Here is a 15,746-nt window from a genome sequence, read left to right on the forward strand (position 1 = left end):
GGAACAATAAAAGGTTACCTTGCAGCGCTTTCCATTTTCAAGCGTTCATCGGAAGAATGCTCCTACTTCAAAATTCCTTTGATAACACAATTCTTAAAAGGTCTCACTAATGTGTTTCCTCCTCACCCATTTCAAGTACCGATTTGGGATCTAAATTTAGTCCTAAAATTCTTAATGTGCCCCTTTTGAGCCTATGCACAGGTGTCCATTAAGATTACTAACATGGAAAACGGCCTTTTTAGTTGCTCTAACATCGGCAAGAAGAGTGAGCGAATTGCAGGCACTGTCTTCTGGGCCACCCTATACTGTGTTCCATAAGGACAGGGTTGTATTGAGGGTTAAACCATCAGTTTTACCAAAAGTAATATCTGATTTTCATTTAAGTCAGAACATTGTTTACCCTCATTCTATCCTCCACCTCATCCTTCTAAGGAGGAAGAAAGATTACACAGACTGGATCCAAAAAGAGCTTTAAGCTTTTACATCTCTAGACTTTCTAGGCTTAGAGTGGACAACCAGTTGTTTATAGGCTACACAGGAAGGAAACTGGGTCAATCGGTAACAAAACAGACAATTTCACGCTGGATCGTACTTTGCATTTCAGAATGCTACAGACTAGCACAAAAAGACCCACCAGAATGGTTGAGGGCTCATTCCACCAGAGGCATCGCCTCTTCCACGGCCCTTCAAAGAGGTGTCCTAATAAGGTCCATTTGCGAAGCAGCAACTTGGTCTTCACTTCACACCTTCTCAAAATTCTATAGCCTGGATGCTTACCAGTCTAGGGAGCTGACTTTTGGAAAAGCATTGCTTTATTCCGCCATCTAAAGGCATTGATGGGAAAAAAAATCTGACCCCTCCTCCAGAGAAAGTAACAAAATACTGCTTTGGGAGTCTATCTAAGATTAGGACTACATTGGAGGACATAATCCACTCGAAGACCAACTGGTAACGTTCTTTCGATTGGATGTTCCTCCAATGTATTCCTCATCGCCCTCCCAACCTACCCCTCTGTAGATTTTTTCCGGGTTATTGCCATCTCAAATCTCGCAAGGCTGATACCTGTCTGCTGGCACAATCTACACAGTACAAGATCACAGGCAAAAAAAAGGGGGAAAATCAGAACTGAGGCCAACGGGCGCCGCGCTTGCTACTTATACACCCAATGACGTCACCCTCGACGGAGGCCTTCGAGGGATCATCGACTCGACGACATCGACGCCCTCTGCCGAAAAAATTTCCGCAGAGCAGCAAAGCTGGATGGAATACATCTAAGATGAGGAATACGGTAGAGGAACATCCAATCGAAAGAACGTTACCAGTTGGTAAGTAACTTGTTCATCTAGTTTATTGTGCCTAAGCGGGCAAATAATATACCTCAAAGTCTGGTGATGTAGAAATAGTTTGTGGTTGTTTGCATACAGGGATCAGTGGTAAATGGACACCGCAGCGCCAAGATAGCGGATGGATGTTGAGGACCAGCGGAAACCCATCAGATCATCGGGTTGTGTCGTGGCAGGCGTAAGAGGCAATAATTCAGAATTTGTGGACATCACTCATGACTGGGGCGAGATTGATTTCGGGATCACAAATGTACGGTAGGCTGTTGTCGGCATATAATGAGATCAGGTGTGTGGGCCATTGATACAGACCCCTCTATGTAAGTGTTTGGAGCGAATTGATTGATATTGATATTTTATTTGTATAGAACTCGTACACAAGTATTTCAGAGCGCAACGAGGCAAGGGAGGGGAACAAGGGAAAAGAAAAACAACAATCTTACTAGGCCCAGTGACATTGAGAACGCACAAGTGCATGGGAGAGGAAAAGGGGAAAGTGGAAGGGAGGGGAGGGAAGTGGAAAGTGCTGAGCAAAAAGGAATAAAAATAAATAAAACATAAATAAATAATAAAAGCAACAAACAGCGGTAGTGCAGCCAGCAAGTGGCAAGTGCTAGGTTTAAGGCAACAGACACGGTGTGTCTGATAATTGCAGAAAAAAGGGGGGCTGTAGGGTTAGATACAGACTCCATTGCAAGGGATTGCAAGGAGGCAGTCCGAGTGGGTGGCAGGGTGAGCAGGTACCTGGGCCTGAAAGTCAGAGGGTAACCAAGTGCATGATGCCGGGACAGAACAGATCAACAGGGTAGAGGAGGAGAGAAGGCAGAAGCAAAGAGGAAGGTCTTGAGGCACTTCCGGAGAAGGTTCTCCTCAAGTTTCAGAGTGGCAAGGAGGCTGTTCCAGAGCGAGGTTCCAGCTGAAAACCGAGATCTACCCCTAGCTCGTTTCTTTGAAAAACGACTGACCCTGAGGGAGTTAGAGGTGGAGGAGCGAAGAGCTCAGGAGGGAAGGTATTTATGGAGGGACAGCTGAAGATATTTTGGACCAAGGCCCCAGAAAAACTTGTGGACAATGCAAAGGGTTTTGAATTTAATCCTTGCAGCCACTGGAAGCCAGTGGAGAGATTTCAGGGCTGGAGAGATACGATCCCAGGGCTTGAGGCCAAGGACAAGTCTTGCAGTCCTGTTCTGGATACATTGCAAAAGGCAGAGAGTAGAAGCAGGTAGATTTAGAAAGAGGCTGTTGCAATAATCCAACTGAGAGAGAACCAGGGCTCGAGAGACGGTGAGCTCCTGGCGAGGGAGAGGAAAGGCAGAATTCCTCTGAGGAGGTATGATATGATAGTTTATTTATATAGCGCCTATACACAATGTGTTTCAAAGCGCAGTAGGAAGTTTGACTTTTTAGAGATATCAGAGTGGTGGGCAGAGAAAGAGAGCGTGCAGTCAAAGATGATCCTGAGGTTCTTAGCCTCGCAGGTGGGGATAGGAGGAGGGCCAATGGAGGCCGACCAGAGAGTGACAAGAAAGGAGGGTGAAGGTGTCCTGATGAGGAGGATCTCTGTCTTGCTGGCATTCCGGCACACCAATCCTGAATGGCGGATAGGTAATCTGAGATAAGAGAAGGGGAAGAGGTGGCCGAGGGAAGCCTGAAAATGAGTTCAGTGTTATCAGCATACCACTGAAAATTGGAGCAGAAAATGGCAATGCAGTGGATGAGAGTTGCCAGGTATTGGTTGAAAAGCCAGGGTGAGAGGTTAGACCCCTGGGGAACACCGCAAGTAGAAAGGGAGATAGATGAAAGGAAGGACCCAAGTTGGAACTGGGAGGATCGATCAGAGAGGAAAGAGGGCAGCCAAGTCAGAGCCTGATCGGTGATACCCAGGTTGTCACAGAGACGGTTGAGCAGGATGGTATGGTTGACTGTGTTGAAGGTAGAAGAGAGGTTGAGTAAGATGAGGACAGAGGGGATGTTAGAGTCAAGGTTGTAAAGCAGATCTTCATGGATGTTCAGGCGAGCACTTTCCATGCTTCTGGCAGCTCTAAAGCCAGACTGATGGTCATGGAGACAGCCAACAGAATCAGAGTGAAGGTTAAGTTGAGAGATGGCCAGCTTTTCCAGGAGTTTGCCCAGAAATGGAGTGATGGAGATTGGGCGATAGTTAGCTGGGCAAGAAGGATCACCTGTGGGTTTCTTTAGAAGAGGGTGCACAAGAGAGTGCTTCAGATGGGAGGGGAAGGCTCCTGCGGTAAACAAATGGTTGCAGAAATCTGCCCGGGCAGGAGCGCAAGGGTGTCACTCTGGTCCTTGATGGTTTTGGAAGAACAGGGTGGAACCTGTTTTGATGAGACTTTCATAGAGCGGACTTGTCTAGAGACCTCGTCAGGGGAGAAAAGAGGAAAGGAATAGAAAGAGGGTGGTGGTGGCTGTAGGAGGGCCAGAGTTCACAGAAGGAGAGGGGAGAATTTGGGGGGGGAGGGACGAGAGGGTGGACAGGATGTCCTGGGTTTTTGAGATGAAGTGAGAGCCAAGGGCTGTGCAAAGGGTCTGGGAGGCTACAGGAGAGGTAGGGACTGCAGCAGGATTGGCCAGCTCCTTGCAGATTTTAAAGAGTTTGGCAGAGTTGTTAGATGCTGCAGAGACACAGGCTTGGATGTGGGCTCTCTTCTTAGTGTGGACAGAGAGTAGGTATTGCCTTTGGAGCAAGCGACAGACCAGTTTGTCAGAGGATGAACAAGATGCCCTCTATTTCCTCTCAGCCTCCCTACACTTCCGTTCAAGTGTAGCTAGGTCAGAGTCATACCAAGAATTGCACTTGGCTTTGGGCTTCAAACGGATCCTCATGACAGGGTCAAGAGCATCAAGAGTGTCAGAAATGGAAGAGTAGAGCATAGACAGGGCTGTGTCAGGATGTGAGTAAGCCATAGTTGGATGGGTGCGGGGGGAGAGAAGGTGGCGTCAAAAGCTTCAATTGACACACACTTCATGGGCTGGATGTCTGAGAAGGTAGGTTGCAGTGTTGGGGTTGGCTTTGCCTGGGGGGGGGCGGGGGTAGAGAGGGAGAGGGAGAGGTGGAAGGAGAGGAGGGAGTGATCGCTCCAGGAGAGAGGAGTGATCAGAGGGATAGAGAGTGGGAGGTCAGAGGAGATGTGAAAGCCCTGCAGAGTGAGTCGGGCAAGAGGGGAGGATAGAAAGAGAGAGGGAATCGGAGATCACAGAAGAGTACAGAGTAGGAACAAGGAGAGTCGAGATGGATATTGAGGTCACCAGGAAAGAGGAGCTGAGTGCTTGAGGCCAAGTGGGAGGAGGAGAGGTCTGCCCACTCAGAGAAATGAGGTGATCTGACCAGGGGCCCAGTAGAGAGTGGCCACGGTAAGTGAATGGCTAGGAGAGAGAGAGAAAGCCTGCAGACAAGGCATTCTAAGGAGGAGTATGTCTGCTTGGAATGATGGAGGCAGGAATCCACTCAGGAAAGATCAGGGGCTACACCCCCTCCGGGCAGGGTGAATCTGGGTACGGAGAGGATCTTGTAGCCATTAGGGAGGAGAGTGTCGAAGCTTGTGACAGAGATGGCCGTGAACCATGTCTCGGTAAGACTGAGGTTCTCGAGGTCAAGTTCTTTCAGGTGGTGTCAGATGTCAGAGGAGTGTTTGACAGCAGAGTGAGAGTTGATAGTGGCAAGATGAAGGCTGCCAGCATTAAAGGCCTTCCCGGGAGGGGTACAAATCAGAGGTACGCCCTGCAGGGTGAGGAAGGAGCTTGAGGTGGGGCAGAAGAGGAGGAAAGGAAGGGCCAGGTAGCCAAGGGGGGGCGGAGGGGACAGGAGGAGATTAAAGGGAATTGATGAGGCAAGGGAAGCACCCATCAAAGAGGAGGATATTGGCCTGAGGGCCTTGGACCATGACAGTGCCATTTAGGTAGACATTAATAATGACCTTAGAGGAGTTAAAGGAGGCCATAAGGGCTTCCCAGCGGGTGCCACCATTAATCAGAGAGGAGGAGACGGGACAGAGCACAAAGATCATATGAAGAGTCCATAGATCCTGCGAAGGAACGAGTAAGAGGATGTTGGTGAGGGTCTGTCTGGAGGAAGCGCTGGAATAAGTATCAGCAATGGGGAGACCTGGGTTGGCTGCCGAGATATCCTTTCTAAACGTCTTCCTACAAGACTTAGTGAGAAGGGAAGATTAGTTGATGGAGAAGCAGTTGGAGAAGACAGGTGAAACAGAAAGCACCATGGGTGAGTAAAGAAAGGAGCAGCGGGAAGAAAAGAACAAGTACAGCAGTATGGAGCAGTCACTGGGCCAGCAGGTTACAGAGAAGTATTCAATTCAAGCAAAGGGCACATCAAGTCTTCATAAGTACACAGCTAGATTAAACCTAAAACAAAAATCTCAGCTAAATTTGACTATCAAATAAAATGCAAAAGCACAGCTAAATTTGACTTTCAGATAAAATGCAAAAAGCACAACTAGGTTTGAAATTACTGTTGGAATCAGAAGCTAGTGCTGGGTGCAGAAACGTAATGCATTTGAAAGCATAAACATGGGAGAACAAGCAAGAAGGTGAAAGTCAAAAGAGGGTAAGGGTAGTCAGAAGGAGGGAACTAACCCATAGTAAAGGAGGTTGGAATGCCTTCGTAGTCTGGATTTCCATGAAGTGAGGTTGTGGCATCATGGAGGATCAGGTGCAGGAATCCTCCAAGTAGTGTTCTGGTAACGGACAGGGAGCAGGCAGGGGCCTTTGTTTTGGACCTTTGGTGAGGGGGGCCGGCTAAAGCCTGCCAGTCCCCAGTTGGGCAGATCAAGTTTCAAGAGGCCAATCACAAAGCAGTGGCATGCATACAAGGCAGAGCAATAGCTGATTGTATCACGCAAAGGCGGTGCCCATGTTGAAAATGCTGCAAGGACGGCAGAGGCACCAGAGATGTGCGTTTCAACACAAAAAGCTTTTTAAATTGCCCAAGGAGGGAAACAAAAGCAGTGCGGTGGAAAGCACAGCCTTCAGAGAATAAATGCAGCAATGAAAGATCTTCTTTTTGTTTTTGCAGATGATATTTTCTTTTGTGCTCGAAATGCAGACACAGGTGATAGGTCATCTGAAGGTACTCCTACCTCGTGCATGAGTGTTGATCCGGGCCAGCACGACCTCCATTAGTGCAGATGGAGAGCCACAGTGTGTAAGGCAGAATCCTGTGCAGTTCCCTTAGGGAACACTGCAAAAAGATTAAGACTACAGGAGTAAGCAGTAAACCCAATTGGTAGCAGTCCGCACCACCCAGATTTACCTGATAGCTCTGGCTGAGCAGTCAGACTTGCCTCAAGCAGAGTAGGGCAGTATATAGAGTATACACAATAGGGCCAAAAACACAGTAGAGCAAACAAACATTGCCCAGAGCTTTGTATAAAAAGTATATAATTATTTATTTAAAACAAACTTTGGGCAATACACTAGCACTCTAAATCAAAAGCAAGTTAAAACACAGTCAAGTAAAGTATACACACCTCCCTTGATCCTATTAGACAAGTCAGAGTTAAAACACCACAATTTGTTAAACAGATGTGAGCGCGTAACCTGATGGCACTCCAATAGTTAAGTTAAAGGGAGAGAAAAAGGCAGAGCATAGAAATAAAACCGGTCCCAACACTTTTAGGAGTTCTCAGCAAGGGAAAACAGGCAGTATACACTGTAGAGCCAAAGTTCATAGGCCAGACCCACTTTAAATGGAGCAAAGCGAAATGTGCCCAGGATCACACGGTTTAAAATGCACCAAAAGTCTTTGCAGAATGTTCAAAAGAGGTTGGGGTGATTCAGGAAGGTAAAGTTAGAAGGTCTGGGGCCAACCCAGTTGGAAAGCCAAGGATTTAAGGGTCGTCTTGGGAAAACCGAAGAAAGGGAGGCCAGGCAGGACACAGTACCTTAAAGAGAGAGGAAGCTCCAGCGGTGGCAGTTGTTCCAGTTCGTTGTTTCGACCAGGGGAAGAGAGGATCTCGTTGAGGAGGAAACGTGGAGACGTTGCACTGCACAGGGATAAAACCATCCACGGAGTTTGTCGATTAAAAGGTGCGTTCCTTTTATTCGCGGTCAAAGTGGTGAAGCTTGGCTATCTGGTCGCCGGGGTGCTTGGCACGGGCGATTCGACCAAGAGACTTCTTTGGAAGGCGAAAGGGGTGAACAGGTTGGTCCCACCAGCTCAGAGGAAGAAGACTCGTCCAGCAGAAGATCTTCTCTTGTCGTCGGGAAAGTGGTGAGGTAGTTGCAGCAGGGCTTCACCGGTGGTGTCGTCGTTGCAGATGGCTCAGCTTCTTCCCTCTTCGGGTTCTTAGGTCCTGTGGCGACTTCTGAAGTTCCAGTCCCAAAGGCCCTGCTTTTATGCAGAAAAACCCCCATTCAACAGCCTAGCTGTCACTCAAACGTGCTAAGTGGTGAGCCGGGCGGCTCACCACTGGCCCAATCAGAACAGAGTGCGACTTGAGTTGCTAAGGCAACGCAGTCCAGGGTGCCAATTCCCCTCCCCACCCATCGTGTGGAACCCAGACAGAGTGGCACCATTTGGAGGGCTTCTGTGGAGAAGCCCGCCAAAAAGTGGAACAAAGGGCTTGACCACTTAGCACGTCAGAGTTACAGAGACGGACACAAATGCCATTTTAGAAAAGAGTTCTGGCAAAAATACCCAACCGTTAATTTAATATTAAATAAATAAACCAGTGGTATCTTTAACATTGCACCAAAAAGTGGTGCGTTTAAAATCAATGGGAAAATCCCATAGAGAATATTCCGGTGGAATATTTCGTGTGGTAATCACTGCCACCAGCCAGAAACTCGACAAGGGGGGGACTGGACAGTGCCCCCTTGAAAACAGACTTAGGGGCAATATAATTAACCCCTTCCAGTACTTCCACAATATGATGGTTTGTACTGGTTCTGTTCACAATTTAGGACTAGTAAAGTCAATGGTGACTTTACATGCCCTGGGAGACAGTAGTCAGTCCCAGGGTATGGAGTCTATGTTTGGGAATCACTCTGACACCCCTGTGTTACTGCACTGAGGGTGCTGTGTAACACACACACAAAAAATAGATGATACCCTATGGAGTAAAAAGAAAACCCCATAGCCCATAAGCACACAAAGAGTCAAAGACATACCTCAAATCATGTCTAAGAGTGGGAGGAAAAGAGTCTCACTCTTAGCAGGAGAAAAAACAAACCCCAAAAATCCAGCAAAGCTGCTGGGGGACTCACTGGGTGTGGGAAATTAGCCATATAAGAGAATTCTCCCTAACACGGTGGAGGGAAGCTGTTTCTTGCACTCCGTTGCTTGAGAGGTGTTAATGCGGCTACCAGTTCAATGGTGAGGGCAAACAGTAGGGGGGAAATGGGGCATCCCTCTTGCGTGCCTCTACCTAGGGTATAATTAGTTCGGAGCTCAGCACTAGGGTTGGTGTAGAGAAGTTGAATATAACTCAGGAATTGTAGGCCGAACCCATAATATTTTTGCATCCAAGTTGATTAGAGAGAGTGGGCGGTATTATACTACTTCCTGTGGGGGTCTGTGTGGTTTGAGTAAGTCGGAAATGACCGCTTTGCATAGTGATGAAGGAAGAGCCCCTGTTGTGACAGCCTCGTTCCATAGTGCTAGAAGTTTAGGCACACGTTCATGTGTGTAACATTTGTATAAATCAATCCCCGAGCCATCGGGACCGGGAGCCTTTCCGCCAGATTGATCCTTAATAGCAGAAATAATGATGTCAGTGGTAAAGGGGGCCTACAGAGATTCAGCTGCCTCTGATGGTAGTGTGGGGAGTGGGATTGCAGATATATATAATTGTTGAGGTCGCAAGCAGACATGGTTTCAATATTGGTATACAGTGAAGAATAAAATACGGCAAACACTTTGTTAATAGTTTCTACCACACATTTCCCCATGTTGATCACATACACTGATGATTGGTTGTGTCAAGTTTTCAGCTTTGATCAGTCTTTCCAAGAACAACGATTTACTGGCCTTATCTCCTTCGCCATACCTCCTCACTCTGATGGGTTTAGTGACATATAGAATCTCTGTCGGCTAATTTATAAAACATCAAGTTGTGTGTGGATTTGATACTGTCTTCACTCACACCTCATCAACCAGAAATGGCAACTCTGCTTGATCACCCGGCACTCTAAATCCTGAAAAAATGGATTGTGTGCATCAGTTACCAACACCTTTACATCAAAATATATTTATTCAAGTTCAATTAAAGTATCTAAAACATAAGACAACCCTAACAGAACACAGTGGAAACTATAAGGTGAAACCTGAATTTAAAACAGCATGACAAAAACAAATAAGTATATAAACAGGACACAAAAAGATATCACATCACAACGTACAACATTCTCAATGTGTCAATAAAATATCGATCTCACGTATCAAGCAGAGTTGCCATTTCTGGTTGATGAGGTGTGAGTGTAGACAGTATTCATCTGACTCCTTATTTTTCTATAATATCCATCTCCCTCTGTTGGTGGAGTGAGATGCAAGATTCAGAATAGGGTTTGTGTTTTGCAACCTATTTGAATATACAGTGTGTGGATTTGAGCCAGTGTTCATTCCTTCGGAGCTACTGCATAATCATTTTCCAGTGTGCGTATTTTAGCTTCAGTCATTTGGAGGTCTCGGTGGATATTGTGAAGGGAGACATGAGCTTTGGATATTATCTGTCCTCGCAGCCAGACCTTAAAAGCCTCCCACACTGTGGATATAGAGTCTACTGTACCCTCATTGCGTTCAAAGAAATCTAATATCTCTATCCTCAGCGGGGCTACTGCAGTAGCATCGCAAAGAATGGCAGAGGCCAGCTTCCAGAGTTGGGGGCGCTTGCTTAATTGTGTCTGCTGAATGTCAAGTAGTACAGGAGAGTGATCTGAGATAGTGTGTGGGAAGATTGTGCATTTAGTAGTATGCAGGGTCTAGTCAGGTCTGATTAACCTGCAATCGATGCGTGAATCCTGAGTTATGTATAGATGAGTGAAAAGTGAACTCCGCATCGTGGGTGTGCAATTCCTGCCATATGTCTATCAAGCATAGGTATCTCATTGATTGGTTAATAGGCAGAGCTGCTCTGGTTAATGGGCAGGGGTTTCTGGAAGTCTTATCACACAGTGGGTTCAGAATGGTGTTGAAGTCCCCGCCCCCAAAGTACCCAGGTATTGTCAACGGGGGGGTTATCAGGTTTTTGATGTTAAGGTTGAACTCTGAGTCATCTATATTCGGACCATAAGGGTTAATGAGCACAGTGGGTTGCCCATACAAGTCACCCCAGACAATTACACACCTTCCTAATGGATCTAGAGTGGTTTTTGAGAACCTATAGCCCAGGGAGTAATGAATGAGAAGGAGAACCCCCCCCACCCCCTAGATTGTGAGGCGTAACTGGTTGCGAATTTCTATGGGATCCCAGCTGCGTGCAAAGGAGTAGACCGCTGCTTAACGCATGGGTGTCCTGCAACATCAATATGTGTATTCTATTCCTTTTGGCATATATTTGTATTTTCTTGGCCTTGATGGGATTATTCAGACCACAGATGTTCCATGTAAGCACCCTAATGGACTGACCACTGCTCCCCATCATGTGACAAAAGGGAATCTATTTCCTTACTGACCGTGCAATAGCTGTCCTACCAGAGCTCCTGATGTGTGACCGTCGATTTTTGTGTTTTAAAACTTTTTACATCCCACCCCCACCCTCACTGTACCTCAAACATGACAGTATTGCCCCATAACCAACAAACCCATCTCTAAACAGTGGGAGACGTCCTGTGAACATCAGCAAGAACTGTGCAACATTGTCTGGTGCTCCCGCAACCATGATACAGTGAATCCCAAAGTATAGCTTATGTGATGGTGGGGAAATTAGAGCAGCTTCATACTGTTTCATCTCAGCAGTATTCATGGATCTGGCGATAGTGTTTGACGGTTAACAGTTCACGTAGCCAGACAACGTAATTCTGTGTAGGTTAATTCAGTAAGTGTCGGGAGGCATCGGAATCGTGCGCTCAATGTAGGATGAGGCGTCTTTTGGAGTTTTGAGGAAGTGGGTTCTGCCTGTGTGTTGTATTCGTAATTTAACGGGGAAAATCATGGCATATGGTATTTTTCTATCTTGTAAATCGCATTTTACTTGGTCAAAGTTGCGTCGGGCCATCTGGACTCCATTGAAAAATCTGGGTATATATGTATACTGGTGGAATTGTAGGGAGCCTTTTTCTTGTGACAGCCAGAGTATCAGGTCGTGGTAATTGAAGAGGCGGGCAGTAATTGTGCGCGGGGAGTCTCCAGGCTTGGGGATTGGAGCCAGAGAGCGGTGTGTTCATTCTATGAGGAATTGCACAGAGAATTGAGCCTCCGGGAACAAGGCGCGTAGCATGTCCTCCGGGAACAAGGCGCGTAGCATGTCCTCCGTAAATGTCTCCATCTGAATATTCAGTGGTTTCTCCGCTACGCCCACTATACTTATGTTATTGCGTCGCAACCGCGATTCCAGGTCATCACACTTCAACTCTTATTTAATCCGTTCAATGTCCTTTCAGTGTGTGTTATCTGTATCTTCCAGGTCTCCAACCCGGTTCTCGGCTTGCGTGATGCGTCCACGCTCCTTCTCGAGTTTTGCTTTGAGTAATTTCATTGTTGAGCCAACATCGAACAGTTTGGCGTTCACTGCCACGAAGCCCGCCTGCATTGTGGCCATACGGGTCCATGACAGTGTTGGTGGAGGAGCAGGTGCAGAGGGTGGGTCTTGTGGGCAGGCGGGGTCGGCGCCAGGCCTGGATGTGCCTGCGAAAGCATCCATGGGGCCCTTCTTGCTCCTCTTGGCTCCCCTCTGGTCATTACCAGCGGTTGTTCCCCAACAATGTTTGCTTAGGTTATTATTGCAGGAGCAGTGTTGTTGCGGCTCTGGTGGTCGCTTGGGCTAGTTTACCCTCTTTGCACATTGAGAAACACGGGCACTGGCACAGGATTTGTTAGTAGTGGTGCTGGGCAAGTATGTTGGAATCGTGGTTTGTTCAAAAAGTTGCCTTAGTGGGTAACCAACGCTTAGCCATTCATGAAGGGGGAGATCCACCTATACCTTGTCGCCGTTATGCTTGGGTGTCGAGGTCTGATTACAGTCAGTGGGATTTGCCACACTTTCGGTGGATTGCTGTATTTTACTGAGGTCGGTATCCGCTCAGTCCTCCGGTGGAGCCGGGGTCCTGTTGGTGACAGGTGGTGATGGAAATCCGGGTGGGTAGATGGATGTGCCCACAATCCGGTGTGCAGCGCCCTTATACATAGTTAATATCAGCGTTCGTATTAGCAACAGTCCAGTGCCGGATAAGTCGCGTGTTACTTGGTGTGTGCGTTGGGCTCCACCTCCCGGCTGTCACTATCGTGTTTATCAATGGCTACAAGACTGATTCCGGTGCCCACGTCCCTGGTGGGGCCGACCTGTCGGGGTAGAGCGCTGCAGTATGAAGCAGTCGGGAGGTTCTTTGTTCCAGGACCGCCCTCCTGCGTTCTGGGTCCTCGGAGCTTGTCCCTCACTTGCCCACTCAATTACTTTGGTTTTATCCCCGCGGATGTCTGGCCGCATGTATTACAGGCCCGCGCAGCAGTCAGCCCCCGAGGCAGCACTTAGGTTCATAGTGGGATTTCGTACCTTCTAATGCAGCAATAGTGTTCAGGATTCGCTCAGGTTATGCCGCATAGGTTCCAACACGGTGTGCTGCAGTTGCGGTAGATAGTTAGTGCCTTGGAAGTCAGGATGTTTCAGTCAGGATATGCGTGGTCACCGAGCTTCACAGGTTAGGCAACCATTCTTGTCGCTGCTCAACAGTTCCCCCTAAGAATTTTCTTTTAATCCTAGGTATTTTACTATAGCACCCCAGCAGTCGTCATAGTGTGTCAGTAGGTATAACCATATCTAACATTATAGATAGTGTTGCATATATATTTTGCCAGTAATCCACTAGTTCAGGACATGACCAAAGCACATGGAAGTAATCTAGCCCCGGCTGCTTACCTCCACCAAGGCAAGCCTCTCTTCAGTGTTAAACTTATTCATCTGCGCAGTGGTATAGTGTAGCCTATGCAGGACCTTACACTGTATGAGCTAGAATGTAATACTACTTTAGTCGGAATACAGGCACTGCGCCACATGTCTGTCGTAAATGTCTTTACCCAGATTCTGCGACCATAGTATTCGGGCTCTGGGTGAAGGTCTTTTCATTGTATTGAATCATGCTCTAAAATGTTGACGTGTAGTGGACCGGCCTTTGTAGACTGACAATGTAGTTTATACAATGGGGTAACTACATTTTTATGCCCTTTAATTGTACTGTCCGCAAGAAATCATCTCGGGCTGCCATCACAACACAAGAGGCTTTGGTGTCACTAGGCTTGAGATCAAGCAGTGACGAAAAAAAAGTGCCAGCACAAAATCCTTTTCAAGGCACAGGCCTATTATCCGGAACAACATCCCTCCCTAGTTCAAACAGGTTCCCTCAGTACTGCACATCAGGATAGTTTGGGGAATATATGTTAAAGGAACACCACCACATCTGCTGGAGTTGTATGTAAAAAATAAATCTCACTAAACTGTCTATATCCCCTACTGTAACACACTGTTTCTTTCTGTCCACTTGCACTCATCCATGAGTCTTTTTCCCCACTATGTTTAATCTACTGTGTCTTTACTGCAACATATGCGTAGGTCTCTCAGCTTTGTAGCTAAATTTGCGCAGTATGTGCATCAAAACCAAGCAGAGTGCAATCCCAATTTTACATCTTGCATATTTTGTTCGCTTTCTAGCTAATGCTATGGAGCAGCAGTGATAGGAAAGCAAGACTGGAGTAAGTGGCCTCAACTGAACTGAGTTGGCTACCACTCCCCTCCTCTTCTCCCCCTACCCACACAATAAACTGCGAAAACACACATGGACACAAAGCCCACGGTACCCTAAACCACTACAAATAATGTGATCTTTTAATATTGGCTGGGTTTCATCTGTCTATGTTTGACGAAATGTTGGATTCTATGGGCCTCATTACACGGATGGCGGAGAACCATGGCGCCATTAGCGCCATGGTTCATGCCGGTAAAATACCGGCACCACCTTGGCGGAAAGGGGAATTACCACCCCATTCCAAGGTTGGCGGGGCGGTAATTCCCCCTTCCACCATTGCCCTTCCCCATTCCCATTTTTGGCCCATAGGGCTCAATGGGAATGGCGAAGGCGCTAATTACGGTACCGCAAATTGCGGTACCGTAATTAGCTCCCTGGGTCCCTTTGCGGGTTGGTTTTTAACGCCTGCAAAAAGCAGGCGTTAAATCCCCCAACCCGCAAAGGGACCTCGTAGTAAGGCGATAAGGATTTACCGGTACCGGTATTTTACCGGTACCGGTAAATCCTTACCGCCATCCGTGTAATGAGGCCCTATTTGTTGGGTTATGATGCATACCTGTACATTTTTTGATAATAGAAAAAATGTGCGTGTATTGAAATTGAATGACATTCTTAATAAGCATACACCAATGATGGTTTAAAGCATACTTGGCGTAGTGCGATTTGATACATATACAAGCAATCTAATGCACCAACCACCAACAGAATCAGAACTATGCTGCTTAAGTCGCAAACCAGCATTGAAATCATACACAGCCTGTCGGGGCATAACTTCAAAGCCAGAGAACTTGCCCAGAATCGTACACTATCGAGGCAAAAGTTAACCTTGTCACAGCTTCTGAATCAAGGCACCTTTGACTCTCCAGAGGTTTTGGACTACAACTCTAATCAGCCCTATCCAGCACAGTTAATGGAGAGGGAACGCCAGCAGGGACGCTACACTGCTGCAATTTCTGGCACAGGAAATATTGGATTTGATTTTCTTCTTGGAGGATTGATTGAGTTTTGGGCCCTTGGTAGTTTTGGCATTTGGCCTGCTGACACTAAGACAACAAAAATTCATTTTCTCTAAGGATACAATATTTGCATTTATTTTTAAGCAGACAAAGGACATATTGTGTCTTTGCAGCACTTAACCATTTTGCAATGTGTGGCTTACTATTATGTGTAGTATTACCATCACTGATACAACATCGTTTGCTAGAGTTAAAATGAAAATGTTAAAATGGATTTGATATTTCTAGGTTAATAAAGGAAGCTGGCAAGCAGGATCCAGAGCTGGCTTACATTAGCAGCAACTTTATTACTGGACATGGTATTGGAAAGAGCCAACCTCGAAACAAGCAGATGGAAACAGAATTCAGAAAACAGGAAGAGGTACAAAAATGTACAATACTTGTGCAAACAATACCGCAGTGGCTTGTTTTTTCATCATTCGGTATAGCTGTTTGGAGGCTCGGTCTGAAGCATATTCCC

General features: G+C 46.8%; 1 protein-coding gene across 1 annotated transcript in view; it reads left to right on the forward strand.

The window, feature by feature from the left end:
• The window catches only part of DICER1 (dicer 1, ribonuclease III), a 2,611,056-nt gene that overhangs the window by 729,795 nt on the left and 1,865,515 nt on the right, over positions 1-15,746 (forward strand). The window contains exon 9 of the mRNA XM_069637684.1: positions 15,515-15,647. Coding sequence (XP_069493785.1) covers positions 15,515-15,647 — 133 coding nt within the window. The remainder of the gene's footprint in view (positions 1-15,514; positions 15,648-15,746) is intronic.

This window comes from Ambystoma mexicanum, chromosome 14 (genome assembly GCF_040938575.1).
Source record: "Ambystoma mexicanum isolate Mex_15411 chromosome 14, UKY_AmexF1_1, whole genome shotgun sequence".
In the NCBI taxonomy this organism is placed as follows: Eukaryota; Metazoa; Chordata; class Amphibia; order Caudata; family Ambystomatidae; genus Ambystoma; species Ambystoma mexicanum.